The 23,714-nt window shown below is 30.4% G+C and overlaps 1 protein-coding gene across 1 annotated transcript in view; it reads left to right on the top strand.

Moving 5' to 3' along the window:
- Window positions 1-18,078, top strand: part of LOC132759270 (sodium-coupled monocarboxylate transporter 2-like) — a 68,222-nt gene extending 50,144 nt beyond the window's left edge. Inside the window, exon 2 of the mRNA XM_060751010.1 lies at window positions 17,796-18,078. Within this exon, the coding sequence (XP_060606993.1) occupies window positions 17,796-18,078 (283 nt within the window). The remainder of the gene's footprint in view (window positions 1-17,795) is intronic.
- Window positions 18,079-23,714: the final 5,636 nt, after the last annotated feature.

Genomic DNA, 23,714 nt, shown 5'->3' with positions numbered 1-23,714 from the left:
TTCTGTATGCAAAACAAATACTAAGTGCACGAATGGAATGTAAATGTCAGGAACAAGTTTGCTTTTAGGGAGAAGCCAATAAAATCGAACATACAGTCTCGAAATAATAAGAAAAATATCGCTTATATTATATATTAAAACGTCATTTTGGATTATGAACAGTCTGATGAACAGCACTACAAAATACGGTTTCAATTTTAGTTAATTTTAGTTAATTGGTGTTAATGGTATCGATCAATGAACTAAAAAATTAAGGTGTCCCAAGAGCTTGATTCAGATGCTATCAGTGACTATTACCTCGTCTTAGCAACATTAAAAACTGTTATTTCATATAAGAAATTTAGGTTATTTATATTAGCGATATTCTTACTTATGCTGATATTTGAACTTTATCTGCCTTATAACTTTAGATTTATATTTAATAATTTGCTTATCATATTATAAACAAAACAATTCTACAGTTAGTTTAATAATAATATAAAAAATATACGAACAATACCATATAAATGGGATCATACTGGCACTGTTTTGACAAACTATTGTCTGCGTTTGCTACAGAGAGTTTTATCAGACTGGCCTAACAGCGATAATCTATTAATAGAAATATTATGTTGTCACTTGTAAAATTATTTTTAAATGTGGTTCTCGAAAGAAATGTGCACATGCAATCAATAAAAAAGTGGTTCAATACTTATGTTCTCTTTGGCGTTGAGGGATATGCTATGGTTGTAGTAAAAAAAACAAATTTTTTCACTTTCTTTTTTCTATTCCGAGTTCTCTAATGTGTCTTTTAATATCATGCCTTATAAGCACCGAGACTTGTGACAGTTCATTCACTTAGATGATATAGGAGATAACCTAATAAGCATAATATCATTAAATATCAGACATGTTATTAAAATAGCCAGTACAAATAGGAAATCAAATATGGTGTAAAGGTATACAGGCTTTTTGTAACATGAAAGTAAAGAAGGTTTGATATAATAGATACATCGTATTTCCTTAAATTATGTGTTGTTATTACAGTAAATCTGTGTACAAATCGACGAAAGCTAACACAGACAGATGAATCTGCAAAAACAGTACTGACATAAAGAATGACATTTTTTTCTAAAATGAAAAAAGACAAAACACCATTAACATGATTAAATTTGTACCATAGTCATTATTAGTGTTAAAACTTATCAATTATAAATGTCTAACTATAATAATAATAATAATAATAATAATAATAATAATAATAATAATAATAATAATAATAAAATAATAATAATAGAAATAATTAAACGCGTTTATACTAGACTGCGCCGTAATTTATTTAAAGATATACTATGCTTAAATTTGATATTAGAAAATAAAGAAAATTGCGTCATAGTCTCTTTATAAATATAAAATAAACATGTTATTGACTTAACACAAAGAAGATATGTTATATGTTAAACTCGTTACACTATAGGTAGTCACAATATGAATATAAATGTATATATTGTCATTAAAAAACCCAAAAAACTGGCAGTTTCTTTTTTAAAGAAAAGGCCACTTTTACTTGACCTGTGATAGGGAACACAGTTTCCAATACATAGTTTATTCATTTCTAAATAAGACATTTTCAGTAAGAATTTCATAGATTTCATTAAATTCGTTTGAAAAAAATATTTAACTCAAAGATGAGCATAGTAAATCTTTAACTTTTGTTGTGATAGTATACAATTATTGACTAGTGAGGCATTGAATATATTGTGATATTCACAGGCAGATGGCATATTGACATCATATGCAATGGCTCACTAGTCAATACTCGTTTTATTATATAAATAGGCTTAAATTAAAAAAATATCACATAAAAGTACAACCTTTTATACATGTACAACTTTTGCCTCGTTGAAGCGCGGGAAAAAAGACGCACGTGCAACGACTACGCGAAGGCTGTTCAAACAAAAGTATTTAAAGTGTGGTTTAGCCTTTAAGTATGATAGTAAAGTAATGATATTTTAAACGGGAAATATGTCAAAACGCAACAATTAATTATGAGCACGAGTAATTAACAGTCTACGGTGTATGGTTATTGAATATGAGTGCCAATCTATTTTTGGACAGGGAAAATCCAATTCAGCCAGTGAATATAATACTTCACCCAGTGAATATGATTTTATACAAAGTTCTGTTGAATACTGTTTGGACCAATGAGATTGCAGTTATATTTAGATCATATAATAAAAAGGAATTACCTTGTTAAAACATTAATTATTACCATGAGTTAAATTTTGAAAACATAGCAATTACGACAAATGATGAATATGTAATACGAACAAATATGTTACCATTCGCACTACTGTTAAGTCAAATGTTGTACTATTAACATTAAGTTAACATAATTATTTGAATTTAAATGAATATTTAACCGACGTCGATAATCGCTGTGTTAAAAAAAAAAAAAATAAAAAAAAAAAAAAAAAAACAAAAAAAAAAAAAAAAAAAAAAAAAAAAAAACTTTAAAAAAAAAAAAAAAAAAAAAAAAAAAAAAAAAAAAATAAAAAAAAAAAATTAAAAAACACAAAAAAAAAAAAAAAAAAAAAAAAAAAAAAAAAAAAAAAAAAAAAAAAAAAAAATAAAAAAATGTGGAATACTTCCATTTTCTTTACTACATGAATGCACTAAAGAACACCTTTTTGTTCGTAGATGAGTCAATAACCAATTTTAAATTGCTGTAGGGAAGATAAATAAAATGATTTTTTTAGTTATGGCGAAAAAAGCAGGATCTGACTGAATTTGATTAAAGCTCACAAGCATTAATGAAACCATATGAAGCAATCACATGGCTGCGGTATTGATGTCAAAAATGGAAAACTATTGACAATTTAAATGCAAGGTGAATTGCGTCTACGGTCAAATAATTAAACAATCTATGGTAGCATTAACGATCTTACTGCAAAACTATTTGATAATTTCTTTATCAACTTATCAGTACAGTCGGAAAAACAATAAAAATAAAACCTTAATGCTTCAGAACCTTAATGCTTCAGTTCAAATATTGTCTCGATAAAATATTGATGGCCAATAAAGTATTTCCGTACTGATTAACATGATTTTTGTCCTACTTTAAAGTATCAAAGTTAACACAATCAGTGCATATTACTTTTGTGTGATAATACATAAATGTCATAGGTGATGGATACATTACGAATGCTCATCAGAGACGGTTTCGCAATGGAAACGATATTTAGACCTTTAATTGTCGTTTACTGTCTTGTGTCTTTTATGGTCTTGATTCACAGTTAACAAATGAAAACAGGTTGCCCTCACTATGAATATAGAAGCTTGAAATAGTCGTTGACGGCCGAAACCCAAATATCACTGCGGTATACCGTACCCCGGATATTGCTCGATATTAGGAGGACTTTCATCCCATTTCGCGACTTTAAACGGGGAACAAAGGTAAGTTCAGCGACGATATTTTCCAAACTAATGGCTATTTCATTTATCTCAACGGGTTTTATATATGTAGAGGTATTTTTGTAGCTCTAAAAGACATAAAAGTATTACAGGTATTTGAAAAAATGATTAAACTACCCCTAAACAATCCGCTGCTCACTAGAAAATACTGACCGTGATACTGTAGAATCGTTAGAAATAATTATATTATCAATATATAAAAAAATTGAATCGAGCAATTTTTTTATTCACAATCCAAGAATGCTTTGTCCAAATTTCAGGCAAAAAGTGTGAAAGTACAAAAAGATACAGACCAAAAAAAGATACAAGAAAGTGTACCGAGTATTGATTTTAAGTGTACAGAGTATTGCAAGATAGCCCAACTTTAGTGTACAGTGTATTGCAAAACAGAATGAGCACTATTAGTATGGAAAATCGATATTTTTGTCTAATTTTTACGTCTGTTTATCGATTCCATTTTATTTTGCTGATAATAAACTGTTTATATGATATTTATTCAAATATTTCAGATGCAACAATGCATGTTTTGTGTCATTACAGTTCTTTTTCTACGGGCAAATACGATTTAATTTCCCGTTTGAGTGAAAATCACACTATGGATGAAATAAAGTTAAAATGTGTGCAGAGTCGGGCGCAGGAAGAACCATTAAAATTGACGATAAAAATCTTTAATATACATGTCTCAAGAAACTGTGATCAATGAGACTTATCTCTGAAAAGAAGAAGAATAAAAAAAACATATTTAGATGACTGACATTAATAATACGGTTTTACAGGGCAAGTTTGCCTTAAGAAACATATCGACACACTTAGTAAAATATTGGCCCGAGGGCTTATGCCTTCCAAGCATGCCGGTATTGTCTTAACCTTTTACTGCATGAATATAATTATTGCGAAAAATGGCTGTTTTCATTGAATTAAGCCTCCTGTTACAAGTTTAAACTGCTATGAAACTATAAAAAATGCTTCAATACTGGTCAAACTGGGCACAAATTTTGGCTGGACCATAGCCTGTAGAATAGCATGCTTAATTTTAAATTTCCAGTTACCATGGCAACGGGTGGACGACTCAAAATTGCCAAAAATCTCTTTTTGCGTTGTTTTTTTCCATCAAAACTGATTTCAAGGTGCAGCAACTTCTCAATTGATTGAGATAAAGTCTAAGGCTTTTCGGCGTTGATTGCACGGTACCTTTAAATCGACCTGAGGCCATTTAAGCCCCTCCCCCCAAGCCCCTAATCTTCTCCACGATTAGAGGGCTACTGCCCCACTTCAAACCCCAAAACAGAAGGGGCACATCCCCCCGTGGCCACCCCCTTGGTGTACCTTTTTAATTGGGGTGGGGCGCCGAAAAAAGTGATCCCTCTTTTGAACAACATTTCTCAAACAAAAAACAGTGTTTGGGGCCTAAATAGCGCATGTTTTACACTATTTGAGGCCTCAAAGGGGTGGGGTGTAAAGCCTTCAAAACACGCCTTTATAAGGTAAAAGGTTATAAGGAACTAAGTCCTGGAACATAACCTTTTTATTGCATCTGCTGCCCTTTATCATAATCTTATCAAAATCTATTATTCGTTTTTTTTTAGCTGTACCCGCTCGGCAGTACATACTGTAACTCATTGCTAATGACGTAACCAAATTTCACGTGCAGACGATTTGCCGTTGCTAGAGTGCAGGTGCAAATGACCGAAAATTACTTTTGCATAGTAGGCACACTTGCTCAATACCGTCTAATATTGACAATCCTAAGGCAGCATTAATGCACTTTGGATGCATTTTTTTACTTTTAAAGTAAGATATGCAATAATTACTTAACAAATTCTGGAAAGGTTGATCCTGCGATATCAACGAGAACTGTAAACACAGAAAATTGCTGAGTTCGTTCGACTGAGATTTTTCAGGAGCAGGAATGAAAATTTGGATTATTCGCAGATGTTTCCAGTAAAGTACCTCTGCACTATGCATATTCTGCACATATAGTGTAAATAAGTATACACGATAAGAAATATTTAAGATTAAATGTGGTAAATACTCTGTATTTACTACATGCATTTACTCTATATTGATAACCAATACTCGTTACACTAAAAAGCAATACTCGTGACACCGGCGGGCAACTCCAACGCAATACTCGGTACACTGACATGTGTATTTATTCTGAAAATACACTGTCATCTGAGGTTCTATTGTTGATTGAACATTTACAACATAAATATTATCATCATTATCACATTTCACTCGATCCAAGTTTTTCTTTTAAACAAGTATATGCTCAAAAACATCAAATTTGACTGATCCGAGCTCATTTATCACGTGAGCAAAGAGGCGAATTTTACCTCCTAATTTCATTTCAAAGCTATTTCTCAACATTTTTGGGTTTTCAGTAACTAGAGAAATTATCGAAGTATTTGTTTTTCAATAAAATTTATATCAAACCAATTCAAAATGACTAAATATCGTCACTGAACTTACCTTCTTTCCTCGTTCAAAGTCGCGAAATGGGATGAAAGTCCTCATAATATCGAGCAATATCCGGGGTACGGTATACCGCAGTGAATATGTAACGTGATGAATCATATGTTTCAATTATTATTCAAATACTCCTATTAGGAAAGTCTGGGATGCAGTACGAAAAGTAAGTGGTAAGTATAAAAAGAGTCCTACTGTTCACTTAAAAACTGGTGATGGCCAATATGCCAAAACAAAAACGGATATTGCAGAAAATGTGGCTAAAACTTTTGAAAAGAACTCCTCTTCAAACAATTATTCAAATGAATTTCAACAACATAAATGTAAAGCTGAGAAAGAGCATATTAATTTTACTTCAACAAACGATGAAGACTATAATTTCCTTTTCTCTATTGATGACTTAATTTATTCAATCAAAACTGCAAAAGATAGTGCTGCAGGCCCAGACGAAATTTACTACCAGTTTCTTAAACATTTACCACCCCAATCTGTTGACTTGCTTCTCGAAATTTTTAACAAAATTTGGGTATCTGGTAAATTTCCCAACACTTGGAAAAATGCGTTGGTTATTCCTATCCCTAAACCTGGAAAATATTCAACTGACCCTACATTCTATCGTCCAATTTCACTAACAAGTTGCCTCTGCAAAACATTCGAGAGAATGATAAATAATCGATTAGTTTGGTATCTAGAAAATAATGGAATTATCACTATTTTGCAGTCAGGCTTTCGTAAACAGCGAAGTACAAACGATCATCTTGTACAACTTGAAACTTTTATTAGAGAAGCCTTTGTAAATAAACAACACCTGGTATCAATTTTTTTCTTCGATCTTGAGAAAGCTTACGATATTACTTGCAAATATGGTATCCTAAGAGATCTAAAGGATGCTGGACTTAAAGGCAGACTTCCTCTTTCCATTTCTGGATTTCTAAACGATAGGCACTTTAAAGTAAGACTTGGTTCAACTTTTTCTGAGGACCACCAACAAGAACAAGGTGTTCCTCAAGGAAGCATACCTTCTGTTACACTTTTTGGCCTTCAAATAAACAAAATATTGTGCTAGCGCTCTTACACCAGGCATAGATTGTTCTCTATATGTAGACGATTTTCTTATCTGCTATCGATCTAAAAGTATGAGAACAATTGAAAGGCAACTTCAACAAAATTTAGATAAAATTCAAAAGTGGGCAATAGAAAATGGTTTAAAAGTCAAAACCTCAATGTGTTCATTTTTGTCGATTGCGGAAACTCGACAATGACCATGAACTTTACATATCTGGTTCTTAAATTCCAGTAGTTGATGACGCCAAGTTTAAGGAATTATATTTGATAAAAAACTTTATCTTATACCACATATCAAACATTTGAAAACTAAATGCCTAAAAGCTTTAAACTTACTAAAGGTTTTATCAAGTACAATTTGGGGATCAATTCTTCCACACTACTGAAATTATACAAAATATGATAAATAAGATCAACAAGGAAAGGCGGCGTTCAATGAACGTAACGAAGTCTTACCCGATCAAAATTACATTATAATGGTTCTGTAGTATGTGGGTCTGCAAGAAATTCATATCTTCAAATGCTAAATACCATACATCACCAGGGTTTACGTTAAGCTTTGCAAAAAGTCTATATGCGGAAGCTAGGGAACCATCGCTTCATCTTCGTCGAAAAAAGCTATCACTTCAATATGCAACTAGAGCTTCATCTAATAGCAAAAATCCAGCTAAAAATTTTATTTTCAAACCAAGTTATACTGAAACATTTGTTAACAAACCAAAAGAAATTAAACCATTAGGCCCTCGTTTAAAAGATGATTTAGATAAACTTAAAATTTATTTAGACAGTATCCTTCAAAATGACGATGAGGATATTCCACATTAGACTTATAATTCCCCAAAAATAAATATTAACCTTTCAAATATAAAAAAATGTCATCAAATTCACCTGAACATTTCAAAGAGTAGTTTCTAGCAATTAAGGGAGAACATGAAGATTTTATACATATTTATACAGACGGTTCAAAAGAAGGTTGCAAAGTAGGTGCGGCTGTGTTTGAAAATAAATTTACATCTAGTATGAGGTTACCAGATAATGCATCAATTTTTACTGCTGAAGCAAAAGCTATAGATTTAGCATTGTCATACATAGTATAGCATACCCATGATAAATTTGTGATATTTTCTGACATACATACAAACATACAAAAGACAAAGGCATGCTTTTCTGTTAAACCACATGCCAGCAAGGTTAACAATTGCATAATTCCGTTAAGTTAACGCTTAATTTGGAACAAAAACAATCTAGAAAGAGAAAACTTAATAAATATTGATGCATTTAGTGCTTAAACACATTTTTTTGTGAGATACGCATGAAAAAGTAAATATTGAAATTATATGAAATGTCATTATTGATACAAATATACACTGAAAACTTTCATTTTTGGAAAAAAAATATTTTTGTCATCTAATGATTTAAAGGCCCATTTAATTAAGCCCAAGATGTTATAATTCTCATAAAACCCTTTTATTCTTGGTATCTTGGTACAGTTTCCTTAAAGGTTAATCATGGTTCATATAGATGAACTTTCCTTTGCTTTTTTGTTCTTTGGCTATTAAAATGATATTTTGTATGGAAGTCAAAATACTACTTTGTTTACATTTTGTTATCTTTAAAACACATAACTGCACATCCATTCCTGCTTCTTCTATTGTTTAACATCTAACATATTGTAAATACATTATTGAAGTTTTATTTAACACATATTTGACCTTTTTTAAAGAATTAAAAAAATATTGATTTCTAAATCATAATGTGCATTTAAAGTTCTAATGGTCGGAGATATGATTTTCATTATAAAGTAAAACATAACATAATGTGATTAAATCCTGAGACATCAAGGCAATTGTATGGCGCAACCCTTTCCTAACATTGCTCAAGTATGAGAAAACTGTTCAAGCTTTAATTGACAGACGAACTGTTTCACACAAAACATTTTATCATTCCTTAAAAATATAAAAACCATTACTGCAAAACAAAGTGATAGTTTCCTGGTCATGTATTTTATTAAACTATTAAACAGTCGAAAACAATCAAATCGTGATGCTTCCAAAGGAGGGTTCTTCATACAAATAGTTTATTCATGCGATGATTGTGACCCATGAATTATTTCCTTCCTAAAAAGGCAATACAATCAGTGCCTTTCACTTCAATTTTGCATAGGTGATGGTTACATTACGAATTCTCACATAAGAAGATATTTTTTTAAACAGTCATTTTCATATACAATTAAATAACAAATCTGATTCCTTTTATTGTCGTGAGAGGGTCTATGATCTTGTTTCACAGTATACCACAGGGTATAAGATGGATGACCTTACTTCAGATATAATAGTTTCACTTGCTTGCTGTTGACGACCAAACTCAAACAACGTGACAAGAAAACTAGGGACAACCATGAATATAAAAAAGGATTCAAAGCGACTTCCGAGAAAAACATGCGAAATAAAAGCTTTTGAGAGATTGAATAGCCATTTATGTATTTTCCTCATGCATTATGTCAACCTCTAAAAAGTCTATAAAACAGTCGAAACGAATTGAACCGTAGTGCTCTCATTCTAATGTTCAATAATGCTATTACTTTAATGGTCAGTGAAATATCAACTTCCTGGACAACACGATTAATGCCTAAAAATAACTAGAAATTCTCTGTATAAACAATTTTACTTTTAGATATCTTTAAATAAGATAATGTCATTAATACTTACAAGTACATACATATATACATGTATTTGGCTTAAATGCTTATAAACAGATCGTTAGTTGACTTTGTTTATGACTGAAATTCTTTTTAAGGAAGTCCACTTAGGTACAAAATACACTGAAATATAAAATCAGAATTTTCGTACAGATATCAACTAGGGTACTTAAAACAGAACGATATGCAAAAGATAATTAAGAAATATACTCTTGTTCGGGCATAAATTGAAATAAAAAATGGTTTCTTTGTGTTACACAACAATTATTGGTCTAAACGTATAACAAATTGAATAATAATCTTGAAATTATTTCAAGTCCTGTCAAGTATATCTCCGTTAAGTTCTTTTAACGCTGTTAAGGAGACATATTACACCTCAATACTAACTTGTTCGTTAAAATATTAGACGTTAGCCCTTGTGTAAATAACAATGTCATCTTGTTCTCTCTCTTGCTTTCGGAAAACTAAAGAAATATCATTTTATCCATGAAAACGGCCATATGGCCATAAAATTAATAATAAATACAAACATACTATTTCAATTATTGATAAATTAGTGTTTTGTACAATATTAGGCTATGATAAGATATAATAACAGTGTATGTAAAATCATGTAAAGTGTCTTGTTATTACTTTACAAGATATATTTCATTTCCAGTTTTTAATTATAGTACTATGTTCAATGTTTTAAACACATATTTTCTTATTCATGCCTATTAGTTTGGTGCTGAAACATGAGGAAAATAAATAGACATATTTACACTTTACATCATACAAATTAATTCTGAAAAATAAATTATAAAATCTTAAAACTTTATATACGAGTATATTTGTTATTATGTATTTTAATTCAACAAATTAACCCAAGACAGCTATACAAACTGTTTTTACTACGACTATAATTACATTTATGATTTATCTTTTCCTGTCCTGTATAGACATTCCCTGAAGATATTTTTCGCCATACTTAATTTAATAGAGGATATTTGTTTGTTTCAGTGTAAGATCGAAAAATATTTCACCGAGTGAACACCAGATGCACTATTTTCCACGAGTGGCGTAGCCACGAGTGAAAATATTATAGCTGGGGTTCACGAGTGAAATATTATTTGATCTTACATGTAAAACAAACAAATTTTCTGTTTATTTCATGATTTTTTAACGATTTTTACACCATTTTACTGATTTTTGCCGCGTTACGTCACGCTCTTAACTTCATGACGTCATCAAATTATGACGTCACAATGTTGAAGCAAAATATAATTCCATGATTATTTTTAGATTTTAGATGTTTTTCAGCACAACGTTCGTAAATATTTACGAACTACAGTTATCACGTACATTTTTTATTATGATTGACTACATTTCCGCTGAAAAAAACATTCATTAATGATAAATATTTTATTTTTACGCCAAATATAGTTCGGCTACTGTGAAATTATATTTGGTAATCATTACTGTGAAATTATCAGAATATAATTAACCGTTATAATTCAGTAATCTACTGCAAAACATGTAATAAATAACAATCCTATTTATTTTGTATTACAGACACAAATTACCGTCAGTGATAGTAGTAACTTCAAGCGAATATTACTATGCCAAATGAAGCAGATTTGTACTTATTGTAACTTAATAAATAAGACAGTCTGATGATCAAATATATTATAAAACAAAAAATTTCAGAGCATTAGGAGGAGCATGAACTATATTATCTCATTTATTTTAAACTGATTTGTGTATGAGAAAACTAAACGTTACTTTTAAATTAAAAACTTTAAGACACTTTACACAACCGTTATTGATACAAGTTATCTAAATGGCAAATCGTTTTAAATTTCTTAAAATCATCTCTTTCAAATATGAGAATCAAAGAACAAAAAAAAAAGAACTTACAATATTAAACAGTTCAGGGCGTCAGGACGAGAATAAACAATAAGAATTGTCTGCATTTGCAATTATCACGAAACGTGCATTCTCGTCCTGACGCCCTGAACTGTCTAATATTGTAAAGTTTATTTATTTTTTTTGTTCTTTGATTCTAATATTTGAAATGATTTATTTCGCTTTATTTCGCTTTTAATTTTTAAAGAGATTGAAATACAGAAAACGTGTCTGCCTGAGGTCTGAAAGATTTATTGAAGTGAAGATGTCTATCATAATAATCAGCATTACATTTTGTTTTGTCTGATTTCTACATGTTAATAGTTCGATCAATGTCACGTGCTTTTCATAAAAACTAGTGTTATCGTTAAAAGAAGTAACACGAATAAAGATAATTATTGTGCATGAAAGAAATGTCAACGTAATTTTACTTGATTTATAAATAGTTTCATCAGTGTCTCGTAGATTTTATTAAAGGTCATAGTAAAAGGAACACATTGTAAAGATTGAGACTTATTTTTGTTCATTTCCTGCCATGATAATAATTCGCCTTTTGACTAATCCTAACAGTCTAAGCCGGTAAGCCCATCTGGTTATTTTTAACTATTGGTATTTCAAACAAGCTAGTAAATATTGACGTTATACATCATCAAAATGTTGCTGAATTAGACATACCATGATAAAGGCAAATGCTATTTGTATTATAAACAACACAAAGCAGAATACGTCAATAGGTTTTGTAAACGGTACAGAAATGTTTTAAACCAAATCCCTTTAAAAATAAATCCCTTAATATGCATGCCTCCAGAGGAGATAAAGGTTTTTAAAAAAATCTACATTAAAAAAGATTTTACGAAAAGTAAGCATATTAACATTTCAGAAATAACTTTACATGTTATAAACATTATGTAATTTACGACTGACTTTGCAGTACTGATCATCATATATCAAGTGCGGGACTAACGCATAAGGGACTGTTTTTTGCATATTCTAACTTTATTGTTTGGTACACTTAGTTGATTTAAAGTGTCTTTTTCAATGTATAAATAACTTACTTTGTTCACTTGACAATATTTTACTTATAGATACATTTTATTTTTTCAGTTCGTTTGTTCGTTTCATTTTACGCCTTTTCCTAACAGTATTTCAGTTATAAAGGCGGGTAGTTTTTTAACCATCGGCCCATCGTTACACCAGTACTAGACTACCTTCCTCCGCGCTAAACTACCAAAGCATCTCCCGGGGATCGAACCCACGCCAGAGAGGTAAATGGATTAGAAGTCATCGACTCTAACACCTCGACCACGGAGGCGGTTATTTATTTTTTTTTCAGGATAATGCGCATAAATCTGGATGCATGCTGCTGTAAGTAATAAACAAATCCATCGCATCACTTGATATGAAGAACCAATATAAGTATATTGATGAAGTTTATAGCTGTCTTACGGGCACGCTCATATATGTTTCAATTCCATTATTAAAGTTAAAGCGTTTACACATTGATCATAATATTGTGTGGCTATAGTCTAGTCAACATTTATGTCAAGTTTCATCAGTATTGAAGCATTTTTCATAGTTTCATAGCAGTTTGAACTTGTTACAGGAGGCTTTTCAATGAAAACGGTCATTTATCGCAATATGCTTATGGGATAAAAGGTTAATAAGAAAAATAAAGAATTTCAAAAAACAACAATTTTTCACCAAAATTAGGTGTAAGGGCACGTGTTAACATGGAAAAACTAGTTTTTGGGTAATTCCAAGGTTTTTCATCATTTTTAGTTAAGTCCTTTCCCGTATATTTTGCCGAAAGTCAAACCGTTGTCCTTCTCAATATACCTTACCCGAATGATGAGGTTGTTTTTATTTAATTCCTAGGTGAATATTATAAGAGTAAGAAAATCATAAATATGTAAAGAAAATATGATTTTTTGCTTGTCATATGCACGACAATGGTGGTTTCACATGTTTATCCATGTTGAAATTGTATCTTTAACCTTTGAGGGAAATTCCCGATAAAGCTTTTCTAATATATTTATCAAATAATTAATTGACAAGAACCTTTTCATAGAACAGACAAACTGGTTAACCTGTGCTGTTAAGAACTGATCATTGTGGGTTTATAATGAGACAGACATCGTAAGTAGCTTATTATTAATCAGTTTCCTTTGTCATAACTTCTAAAAAAGTACAAAGGCATTAAATTTTGTCCTATCCCACCTGAATTGCTAATGCACAGCATAATCAACCCTTTTTGCTGTTTGGATTTCCGCCGAAATACTGTAAAGGTCACGCTATTGTTTCAGCTTTAATTAGAGAGGAAGACCTGAGATGCATGAATTCTTTCAGGCACAAAATGTTTGAGTGCTATACTAGTAGTAAGCTTTTAATATAATTACTTGATATTATATCTGAAAATTTGAGTTGTGCTTCTTCATGTGTTTGAAGTAAAATTAAAACAAACTAAGGTTATATATTGATTTAATCGGTGCAGTGATCATCCCTCATATAATATAAAGCTACTTTTTATGGAATTGTGTTAAGAAATTTACTTTATTGGTATCTTTCTGTTTAAAATTTTATCACTCATATCAATTAATGCATCTGTGAAAATTATCCCGAAGAAAAATGTCAAAAATTATATATTGATTTATCCAAATAGAACATTCTAACAAGTCTGAAAATATTGTCAAAGTAGAGTCGCGTACTGAAAATTAAACTAGGTATCAAAGGTGTCTTATTTAATTTCACTAAATACGAAATATGTATTAGTTGTATTGTCGTGTTTTCGCTGGGCGCTCCGTAAATTAGATATACGACATGGGACAATTCAGCTACCATAATCACTTTCGAATTTTGATCGCAATAGTACATTTCTGGCTTCTTTGTTTTCAGCTATATGCAGTGCATTATTACCAAATCAATTTTTAGGATTTTAATTTGCCTTTTGCTTCATTGGTTCTGTTGAAGTAACCAAAAGAAATTGACGAATTGACTTTGGAAATGCCGAGAGCTTAAGTAATATAAAAAGTAAATCTAGATTAATGAAATGACATTTAATGCAATGACATTATGAGTACAACCGGAAAATAGGACGGACACTGCCTTGGTTTTCATTATCGTTCTGTTGCAACTAATTTTCCATGAAATCATTGTAATATTGATATTCTGTAATAATTGTAATAAAGACACTTGATATTATTATACTACAGTGAAATCAGGTCATTTTTACATCAAATAGTAGTAGTTCTTTTTATGTTTTCTCTACAATATGCCAGAATATTCAACATATATCAAAGAAAAATGAGCTGAATAATCATACATTAAAGTACTTGAGGACAGGCGATATCATTTTTTATCATAACAATATGAAGATGTTCAGGAAAGTCTACTTAAACCACTAAGACCACTTCTTAAGTCAGCATGCAAGCTTGTGTTACTAACATATTTCTAGTAATCATCATCAAATATCGCAGTGTAGTTTAGGTCTGTACTTATTTCAAGACGAAGATGATTATAATTTCTGCTCTGCAGGGTGCCTCATAATGATAGCAGCTTCTTTCATTAGTGTCTTATAAATCAATCGACTGCCTGATGCAGCTTTTTACAAGGATTTTAGAAATGTTGAGGATTAAGATAATTAGATGAGCTTATTATGTAAGACTGATGAGATTAGACAATTAATAATATTATATTAAAACCAAAAGCAAGAATAAAAGTACGCTGATATTTTTTATTGTAATCCTTTCTCTGTATAGTGTTAGTTCACGTAATTAATTTGGCAGTATTTGAGCTATTTTAATGAGATTAAACATAATATGAATGCAATTAAGAAAGATATGACGACATTTGTATTGACATGATTATTAATTTCTTTAAGGGCTACAAATATATCTTAAACATGTGTAAGGAAAATTTTAATGATATTATTAATGTCAAGGTTGTTGTTGGCTTAGTTGTTTTTTACGTCCGACATTTTTTTCTACTTATTTATCTGGAATCAAATTATGAATCTTATGAACAAAATAATGATACAAAACTACCTACAATTAAAAAGAATGAAATACATACAAGACGGAATGCAGATACACTGTATGCCTACTTTGAAATAAATATATATTATGTAATAATAGAATAAATAAATTAATACTTAGGTAGGAACTAAAACATGTATCTTTTTTCTATGATTTTACACTCAACCATTTGTTTTAATCAGTTTAGTTACGTATAAGTTATTAGTATTCACTTAGCCAAGGTTGCATTAAATATTCTTTAATATATCCACCATCATGATATCAATTTGAAATAATAACAAAATCGTGGTTAGTTGGTCTGAAAACATCTTCGGATGTTTATACGTTCAAAATTTCATCTCTTTATTGTTGAAATGTTGAATTCAGCTAAAACCGGTTCTACGGTGAGTGATCGGTAACATACTTTTACCATTACTATAAGGCTGAACAAGTCAAAATAATATAATTATTCATCACATAAACAGCGGCGCAGGAGTGTAATAAAAACGATATTACACTGGTGTAATAACACTTTGACGTAACGCCATTTGCGTTATATATAAACATAGCGTTAAAGTGCGCTTATACATGTATTAGCGTTACACTATAGACTAACACATGCAAAAATGACTGTATAACAATTTTCCATTCTTATTTTATATATGTGATGGCTAAAATATTAAATAAGTGTAGGTTTAATACTAAATTTATTGAACTCGTTGAAAAAAATTAGTATTAAACCTACACTCATTTAATATCCTCTATGTTTAATATGAATTGTCAGAGCATTTTGCGCTAAAGGCCAGTATTGAAATGTAAAACATCGTTTTAAAGGTAAATCGTGAATTTCAGTTTTTTACAAAACCATATACTATTAAATATCAGCTGTTAGTAGTTAATTATATAATCCACATACGTTTACCTTCTTGTAGTTATAACGTTTTTATCATGATATTAACAAAAACCTCTTTTCACATATTTAATTGTTTATTATATTAAACAGATGTGAAAGGAACTAATTGTAATGGCTATTATTATCGAATAACATGGTGACAATTATTACGTTAGTGAGGAAGTTTAAATCCATTGACCTTAATATCTACATAACCAATAATATAAATAAATAGCCCTACTGGAAGTGTATTACGGTTGATACAACTGTTTTGTGAATTAATATAGAAATTTACCAGGAAATTATCAATTTGCTTTGTAGACATGGTCTTAAAAGCTCTAGGTATCTCTAAGTACTTTCTTTGTAGACACAATATACCTGACATTTCAAACTAATGTACTCGCTGTTCTTATACCCTCCCTTTAAATATGCATATATTTTGTGTTTTGAATAATTCCGGCTTGTCCCGGATTTCCAGATGTCGAGAATTCCATAAAAAAAATGCGGACCGTTTTTGCGGTTTTCAAACTTAATCATTTTCAACATATTAACAAAAAAAAATATCGACAGTTTAACAGCAAATGGAACAGCCTTCTGTATATACTAGCTTTTAAAATCTTCTCTTAAAACGCAATTGTGTGTCTGAATATTCTTCGTGATTACAATGTACCGCAATTGATCATGAACTGAACTGAATACACTTTATATTATTATAACACAACGCACTCAAAATAAAAATATAATTATTATGTTTTTTAACATTTAATGTTGTTTATCCATTAGCCGTTAGCGTTAAATGGTGTAACAATACTTTTTTTGACAGCCAAAACCTTTAAATACAATGACTTCTTGCTAATACAGTATAAGAACATTTAATTTGAAGCAACTACATTTATAACTGTACTTAGAGTTTAATATATAAATTAAATCTATATATGTATTTACACACGTTGCCAGGCAACTTACCGCGTACATGGTTGAGCTGGGTTATGATTGTCGCCTGTGTTTGATTTTGGCGGGGATGTGCACGTGAAAAGTATGATACATGTATATGTACTAGAGGTGTGTAAAATAATCATTCGAGGATTTGCTTTTCGGCTGTTCAGACGAGTTTTATCTTAACTTTTCATTTAAATTCAAGAATGAACTCGGACAGTTTATATGACATAAAATCGTATTTTGATGCTAAGTTTGCAGCTTTTAAGAAAGAGATATGCAAAGGAAGTGTTGCCAAAACTCAAAAATCCACTGTTTTGAAAAACAAAGGGAATCAGATACAGTTGGATCATAACTGTGAGCTGTTGGATTGAATTGTTCAAATTAGCGGACTGATTGACTCAGGGGAACACAGTGAGGCGCTCGAGTTGTGTGAGACTGCTAAGAAAAAGATTGAACGTCGCAATAAACTGATAAAACTGGCAGACAAGTCACCTAGTAGTTGGTTGACTGTACACGAATATGAGCAAGACGATTTAGCCAGCGATGATGAGGATTTAAAGAGAATTAAAAAGGCTGAGAAAGCAGCTGCGTCCATTATCAAACAGCGCAATGAAGCAAAGAAAGCGAACAGAAGGTTCATAAATGGTAAGTTTAGTTTAGTCAGTTGAGTCTGCAAAACAATTAAACACGTGAAAGAGTGTAAAGCTATGGGTGTTCTGATTGTACTAAGGTGGCTGTCCGCTGATTACTGGCCTATATTATTTGAAGATAACAGTTTTACAGGGAAAAACTATGTTAAGGATGTCTTAGACTTTTGCAACAGAAAAATAAATGTTCATGGTAAAAACAAAAGAACTCTTTTTGGTTCTAGAAAGTTAAAGGGATTTGTTTTGGCAGTCAAACTTGATTCCAGATCATTAAAATAATTATCACGTTAAATTTGTAATCAAGTATTACCGGAAGGACTATTAAGTTTCATGGGTAGACGGTCGGAAGGACCAAAGTCTGGCCGGAAGGGCCTAAGTCTGGCCGGAGGGGCCTAAGTCTGGCCGGAAGGGCCTAAGTATGGCCGGAAGGGCCCAAGTATGACCGGAAGGGTCAGGACATATGCTTATGTGCAAAAAAAAAAACGAAAAAAAAAACAACCTATTTTTGCAGAAATTATTGGAGATATGTTTTTATTACATGACAAAGATGATTGTTCTTTATATCATTTAAGATCAGTTTCAATTATAATCATAGGGTTTTCAGGATTTTGAGGATCGGAGAACTGTTAAATTTAAGATGTACTGATGTTATTACATTCAATGATGATAATTGAGCCGCGTCACGACAAAACCAACATAATGGGTTTGCGACCAGCATGGACTCAGACCAGCCTGCGCATCCGCATACTTAATACATGTATTGTACATACGGTCTAGTAAAACTGATCAGTTAAGTCGTGGTTCTTCAGTTGTTATTTCAAAATCAACTGTTGTTACATGTCCATATACAACATTACAACTTTATTTTTCAAATGCTGATTTATCAAACGATAGTGAAGAGCATGTTTTTCGGTCTTTACCTTCATGTAAGAAAACTAACTCTTTTAGATTGAAGAAATGAGGTTGCTTATCTTATACTCGAGTTAGGGAACTGTTACGTGAGATGCTTGTCGAAGTAGGCATAAACGCTAATGATTATGGGACTCGCAGTTTAAAACGCTGTTAATAATGTATGTGATAGACTTATTAAAAAGCACGGGGGATGAAAAAAAAAATAGTGAGCATGCGAAGGACGGTTATGTGTCTGAGGATATTAATTCGATTCTCAGCGTTTCTAAAAATCTAGGATTGTAATTCAGTTTCGTTTCAGTTAATAGCGTTATTTGTCCCGTACTTTAAAATTCGACGCTGGAACAATCGCTCTTAGCCAATTGAATATAAATTGTTTATTTGTTTTGTTGTAGTGTAGTATATGTAAGTTGAAGGGCTTAAGCTTGTAAATGATTTATGCTCGGTTGAAAGAATTGAATTAGAGCATAAATAATAATATTCATCTCGTAGACAACTGCTAAAATGGCAAAATTTATATATAACTTAGGTAGTAATCTTACAGAATCAACATGGTACATAACGTTTAATAATTAAAATCTATGAAATGCATTTGCTCGACTACCATATTTATGTAACACAGAGAGAGAGAGATGAACTATGTATCGGGGTTCGACGACGGTATGGGCTTCTTCGTCACACCTTTAGTGAAGTTTCCTTTTCGTTCCTCCCAACTTCTTTTTACATCCGCTAAAGTAATTGCTTTTAAAATGTAAAGCATTTGTTAACTATAATCATTAATCCCAGGCAAGTGGACACAACTCCGTATTACGACATTATGTCCATTTCAACAACTTAGTGCTAAATAATGTGGCCTGTACCACGCTTCATTTTAATGTACCATTTGACATAGTGCTTTGAAACTTTTAATACTTGTTTGTGACCACGATATCCTCTCTAAGGCAAAAGGGCATAACCATAGAATTTTGACAAAGAATTTCTCTCTTTTTTTAACATAAATGTACGCTTATTTATATCACCTTATTTATTTCCAAACCCTTATAGGAATTGCTTTGAAAATTTTGATAAGGGTAAGTGTACATTTGTGCGAGAAGCACAGACAGGCATTTTAAATAAAATACAGAATATACATTAACGTATTTACTCGACGGAGTTAATGTCGTACTTAAAGTGTATAAAGCTATATATCTGATGCAAAAATTATTGTTTTAATTTTAAAGAAGTATTCTCCCAACATGCTTGTATGAAATAAATATGGTCATTGATTGCCTTAAAAGCGAAATGCGCATGCACAAAATCAATGCTAAACGGATAAAACCCTACTTAAAATAGCAAAATAATATTTTGTTCCGGAACATTTTATTTCTGTTTACGTACGTTATTCGTGTGTATTAAATAACAGAGACATTCTATGTTATAACATTTTTGAGAATCTATCATATAATAATGGAACCAATATAATTTTACTGTTGATAAATTTTATTAAAATATTTCATAAGTTATAGATTTATACGCTTTAAACTGATATATGCAAAAGATGTATTAATTTTTTTTTTCAAAATCAAGTATTGTTTTACAAAAAGTATGTAATAACCCTTTAAGTCTGCTCTGGTTCCATGTTTAATAACTTATTATAGTAAGGCGCGCTTGCTTACGGACACCTCTTGCTTTATTTGTAATTAAAAGTATCCGTGCTATTTAAACACATAAGCTCATTAAATACATAACATCCTTGCTCTCTTAATTAACCATCATGTAATAAAGCCGCAAAAAGCTTGTTTACAACGACTTAAAGGTTTAATGAGCTGTTATTATACATGTTGATTAATTTGTTACTGTAGGTTATATTTTAGACAGATTAATATCCAATTTTAATAAATCAAACTATCAGTGGTTTAAACTTGATTTGAATTGTATTTAAAAGGTAAATCGTATCTTTAATATTTGTAAAATTTTTGGTTTATTTCCGCATAAACCAGGGGGAAAAAATTTAAACATTTTTTATATCCCTTTTTTTTGAATAAGTTCAAACTTTTAAATAATGAATTAATGCTGTTTTATTATACCAAACAACCGAAACAGGTATTTTTAAATTTAAAATTAAACCAAAGTCGAAAACAATACAAATGGGAAAATATCCCCCTAAAAATCGTATTTTTTGAGATTTTTTTGAAAAAAATTTAAAGGACAAGTATTTTTTGCTCACAAAATTTATTTTCCCGGGCGGGGCCTTTTATTTTAATAGTTTAAAACTAAAAATTTGGGTTTGGATAAAAAAGGGACTTTTTTGCCCGGGAAATTGGTCATGGCCGCAGCTCGGGTTTTAAATTTTAAAAATTTTAAAATTTTCACAATGAAACTATGCAAAACACTTTAAAGTAAAAAGTCAAACCGTTTAAATAAAATCGGGGAAAAAAAAATTTAAATTTAAATTTAGTTTTATGAAAACAATATCATTTTTCTACTGTTTTAAAACTGCATTTTTTTTGAAATCCCCTTTTTTAAATTTTTCAAAAATTCTTAAACCCTCCTCTTTTTTTGTGCTATTCTACACCCATTTTAAGTGAAAAAAGTGGGGGTTTTGGGGTATAAAGCATTTTTTAGGGGAAAATTTTTTAAAACCCAATTTTTTCAGAAAAATTGAAATCTTTTTTAAAACCAAAAAATTGAAAATTTCGACTTTTACACTTTTCCCTCTTAAAAATGTTTTTTAATGTAGGCTAATTTTTTTTAATGCATTCATTGTATGAGATATGGACATTGTTATGCCAAACATGTTGTATTTATAGAATTCAGTAGAAAACGTTTTGTTTATAACCAAGAAGGAAGTGACACAATTCTTTCTCTGATAATGTTTTACTGAAGTACCAAATGGCTAAAAGTAAATTATTAGTGCTTTCAAAAAAAGAAGTAGGAGGGAAATTACTAATGCTGCTTTAATAACATTCTCTTGCTGCTATATATAAATGAAACTGTCTAGCACACAGGCTTTAACTGTAATCATTTTCCTTTCTGTCACGTTAGAAAGAAGCCGAACGAAATAAATACTAATAAATACAAAAAAAATGGTTAAAGTGGATTAGTCTACAATGAGCAAATTGTCCATAAGTATATCAACAAATATTGAAATAAGAAAAGACATGTAACGTTTGGATATGCTTTTAAAAATATTCTTTAAAGTAAAATAGAGTTCTGGATGATATAAAATGAGCTTTTAAATTTTTGGGTTCAAAAACTTTTTGTTTTTCTTTAAAAGGTATTGGAATATCTTTTTAGTTTTTTCACAAATCAAAAAAATCTGTATTTAATTTCTTTTTTCGCCCGTTTTTAATAAAATTTTTTTAAAATTTACTTCAAAAAAGAATAAGGTAATTAAAAATTCCTTCCTTTTTTTTAAGTTATTCGATTGACAATTTTCTACAAGAACCTGCAAACGTTTTACATAAATGCGATTGGCAATGGTAATGATTTGGGCAACACTTAACTATATACATGTATAAACAAATCTTGCATTCTAATAATATCATGTTTCCCTGTGGCATTTTGGGAGAATAAAACATAATTCACCCAAAATGTTGTTTTATTTTAGAATCAAATTAATACGAGTAGTTAAAATATTTTTAATTAATGTTTTTTCCTTTTTTTCGAACCTGAATAGATGGTTAAAGGTGCTACAATCACATACTTCGAACCTAAAGGGGCTTTCGGATATCAATGAAGCGGCGTTATACCTCAATCTCGACCTTTTCCTTTCCTTTAAAAATCATTTTTTTAAAATAATGCCAATTACACTCGAAGTATTTAACATATGATTAAAGATTAAATAATATTTTAAGCAAACTGTTAACAGTTGTATGACACATTTCCATGTTTTTTATCCTAAATTTGTTAGTAATATAATGATATTAATTTAAAAAAAAAACTATTCGTTGTTTACTTTTATGTCAATTTTAAATTAGCTGTAATTAATGTTGAAACATAGAAATATTTAATAAGAAAACCATACTTTTCATGTCATATATAGTTCATGAATGGCATTATATACTTTGATTGATTGTGGAATTTTGGATATAACAAGAACATGAAACATCCTGTACATTTTTAAGACTGAACTTATAAGGCAGTCCAGATTGCAACAAGATATCTGAGTATATCAAACCTTTTCTTTTTAATTATTTGTTTAATTTTATTATTATTTTATTCTTTATTATTATTGCATTTGGCCCCAGGGGAATTTTAAAAATTTCCCACCCACAGTTTTAAAAAAGTTGGTTGTTAAAGATCTAAAATTTTAAAAGATTTTTTTCCACATAAAGAAACTGTAAAAAATTAGAAAGATCTAATGAAAGAATCTTCATTAATGAATAGACAAATTTTCACTCCAAAAAGAAAAAAAACAAAAACTGTTTCTACCATTTGCATACGGATTCTAAAAAATTGGGATTTACATTTTTTTTTCCCCCTTTGGGGGTTCCCTGTTTTCTTTTATTGGGGATGATAGTTTTTTGCCGATTGTTTTGTTTTTTTAAAAAATTTTAAAAGTTTGAAATTCTTGCTTTTAAAACAAAAATGAAAAACAGTGTTGACTACATTAATGAAAACTGAATTCTTGTTAAATCGTTTAAAAAATTATCTGAAAGAAAATAAGAGCAAAAATGTAGATAATTAAAAACAAAATGTTGGTTTAACAATCCTCGTTATCTCGATAGCTTTACACTACAGTCAAGTAAAAGCATGATACGTTTGTG

This window comes from Ruditapes philippinarum, unplaced genomic scaffold (genome assembly GCF_026571515.1).
Source record: "Ruditapes philippinarum isolate M1 unplaced genomic scaffold, ASM2657151v2 ctg4183_1_1_1_1, whole genome shotgun sequence".
NCBI classification, from domain to species: domain Eukaryota; kingdom Metazoa; phylum Mollusca; class Bivalvia; order Venerida; family Veneridae; genus Ruditapes; species Ruditapes philippinarum.
This window is presented reverse-complemented; position numbering and strand designations above follow the sequence as displayed.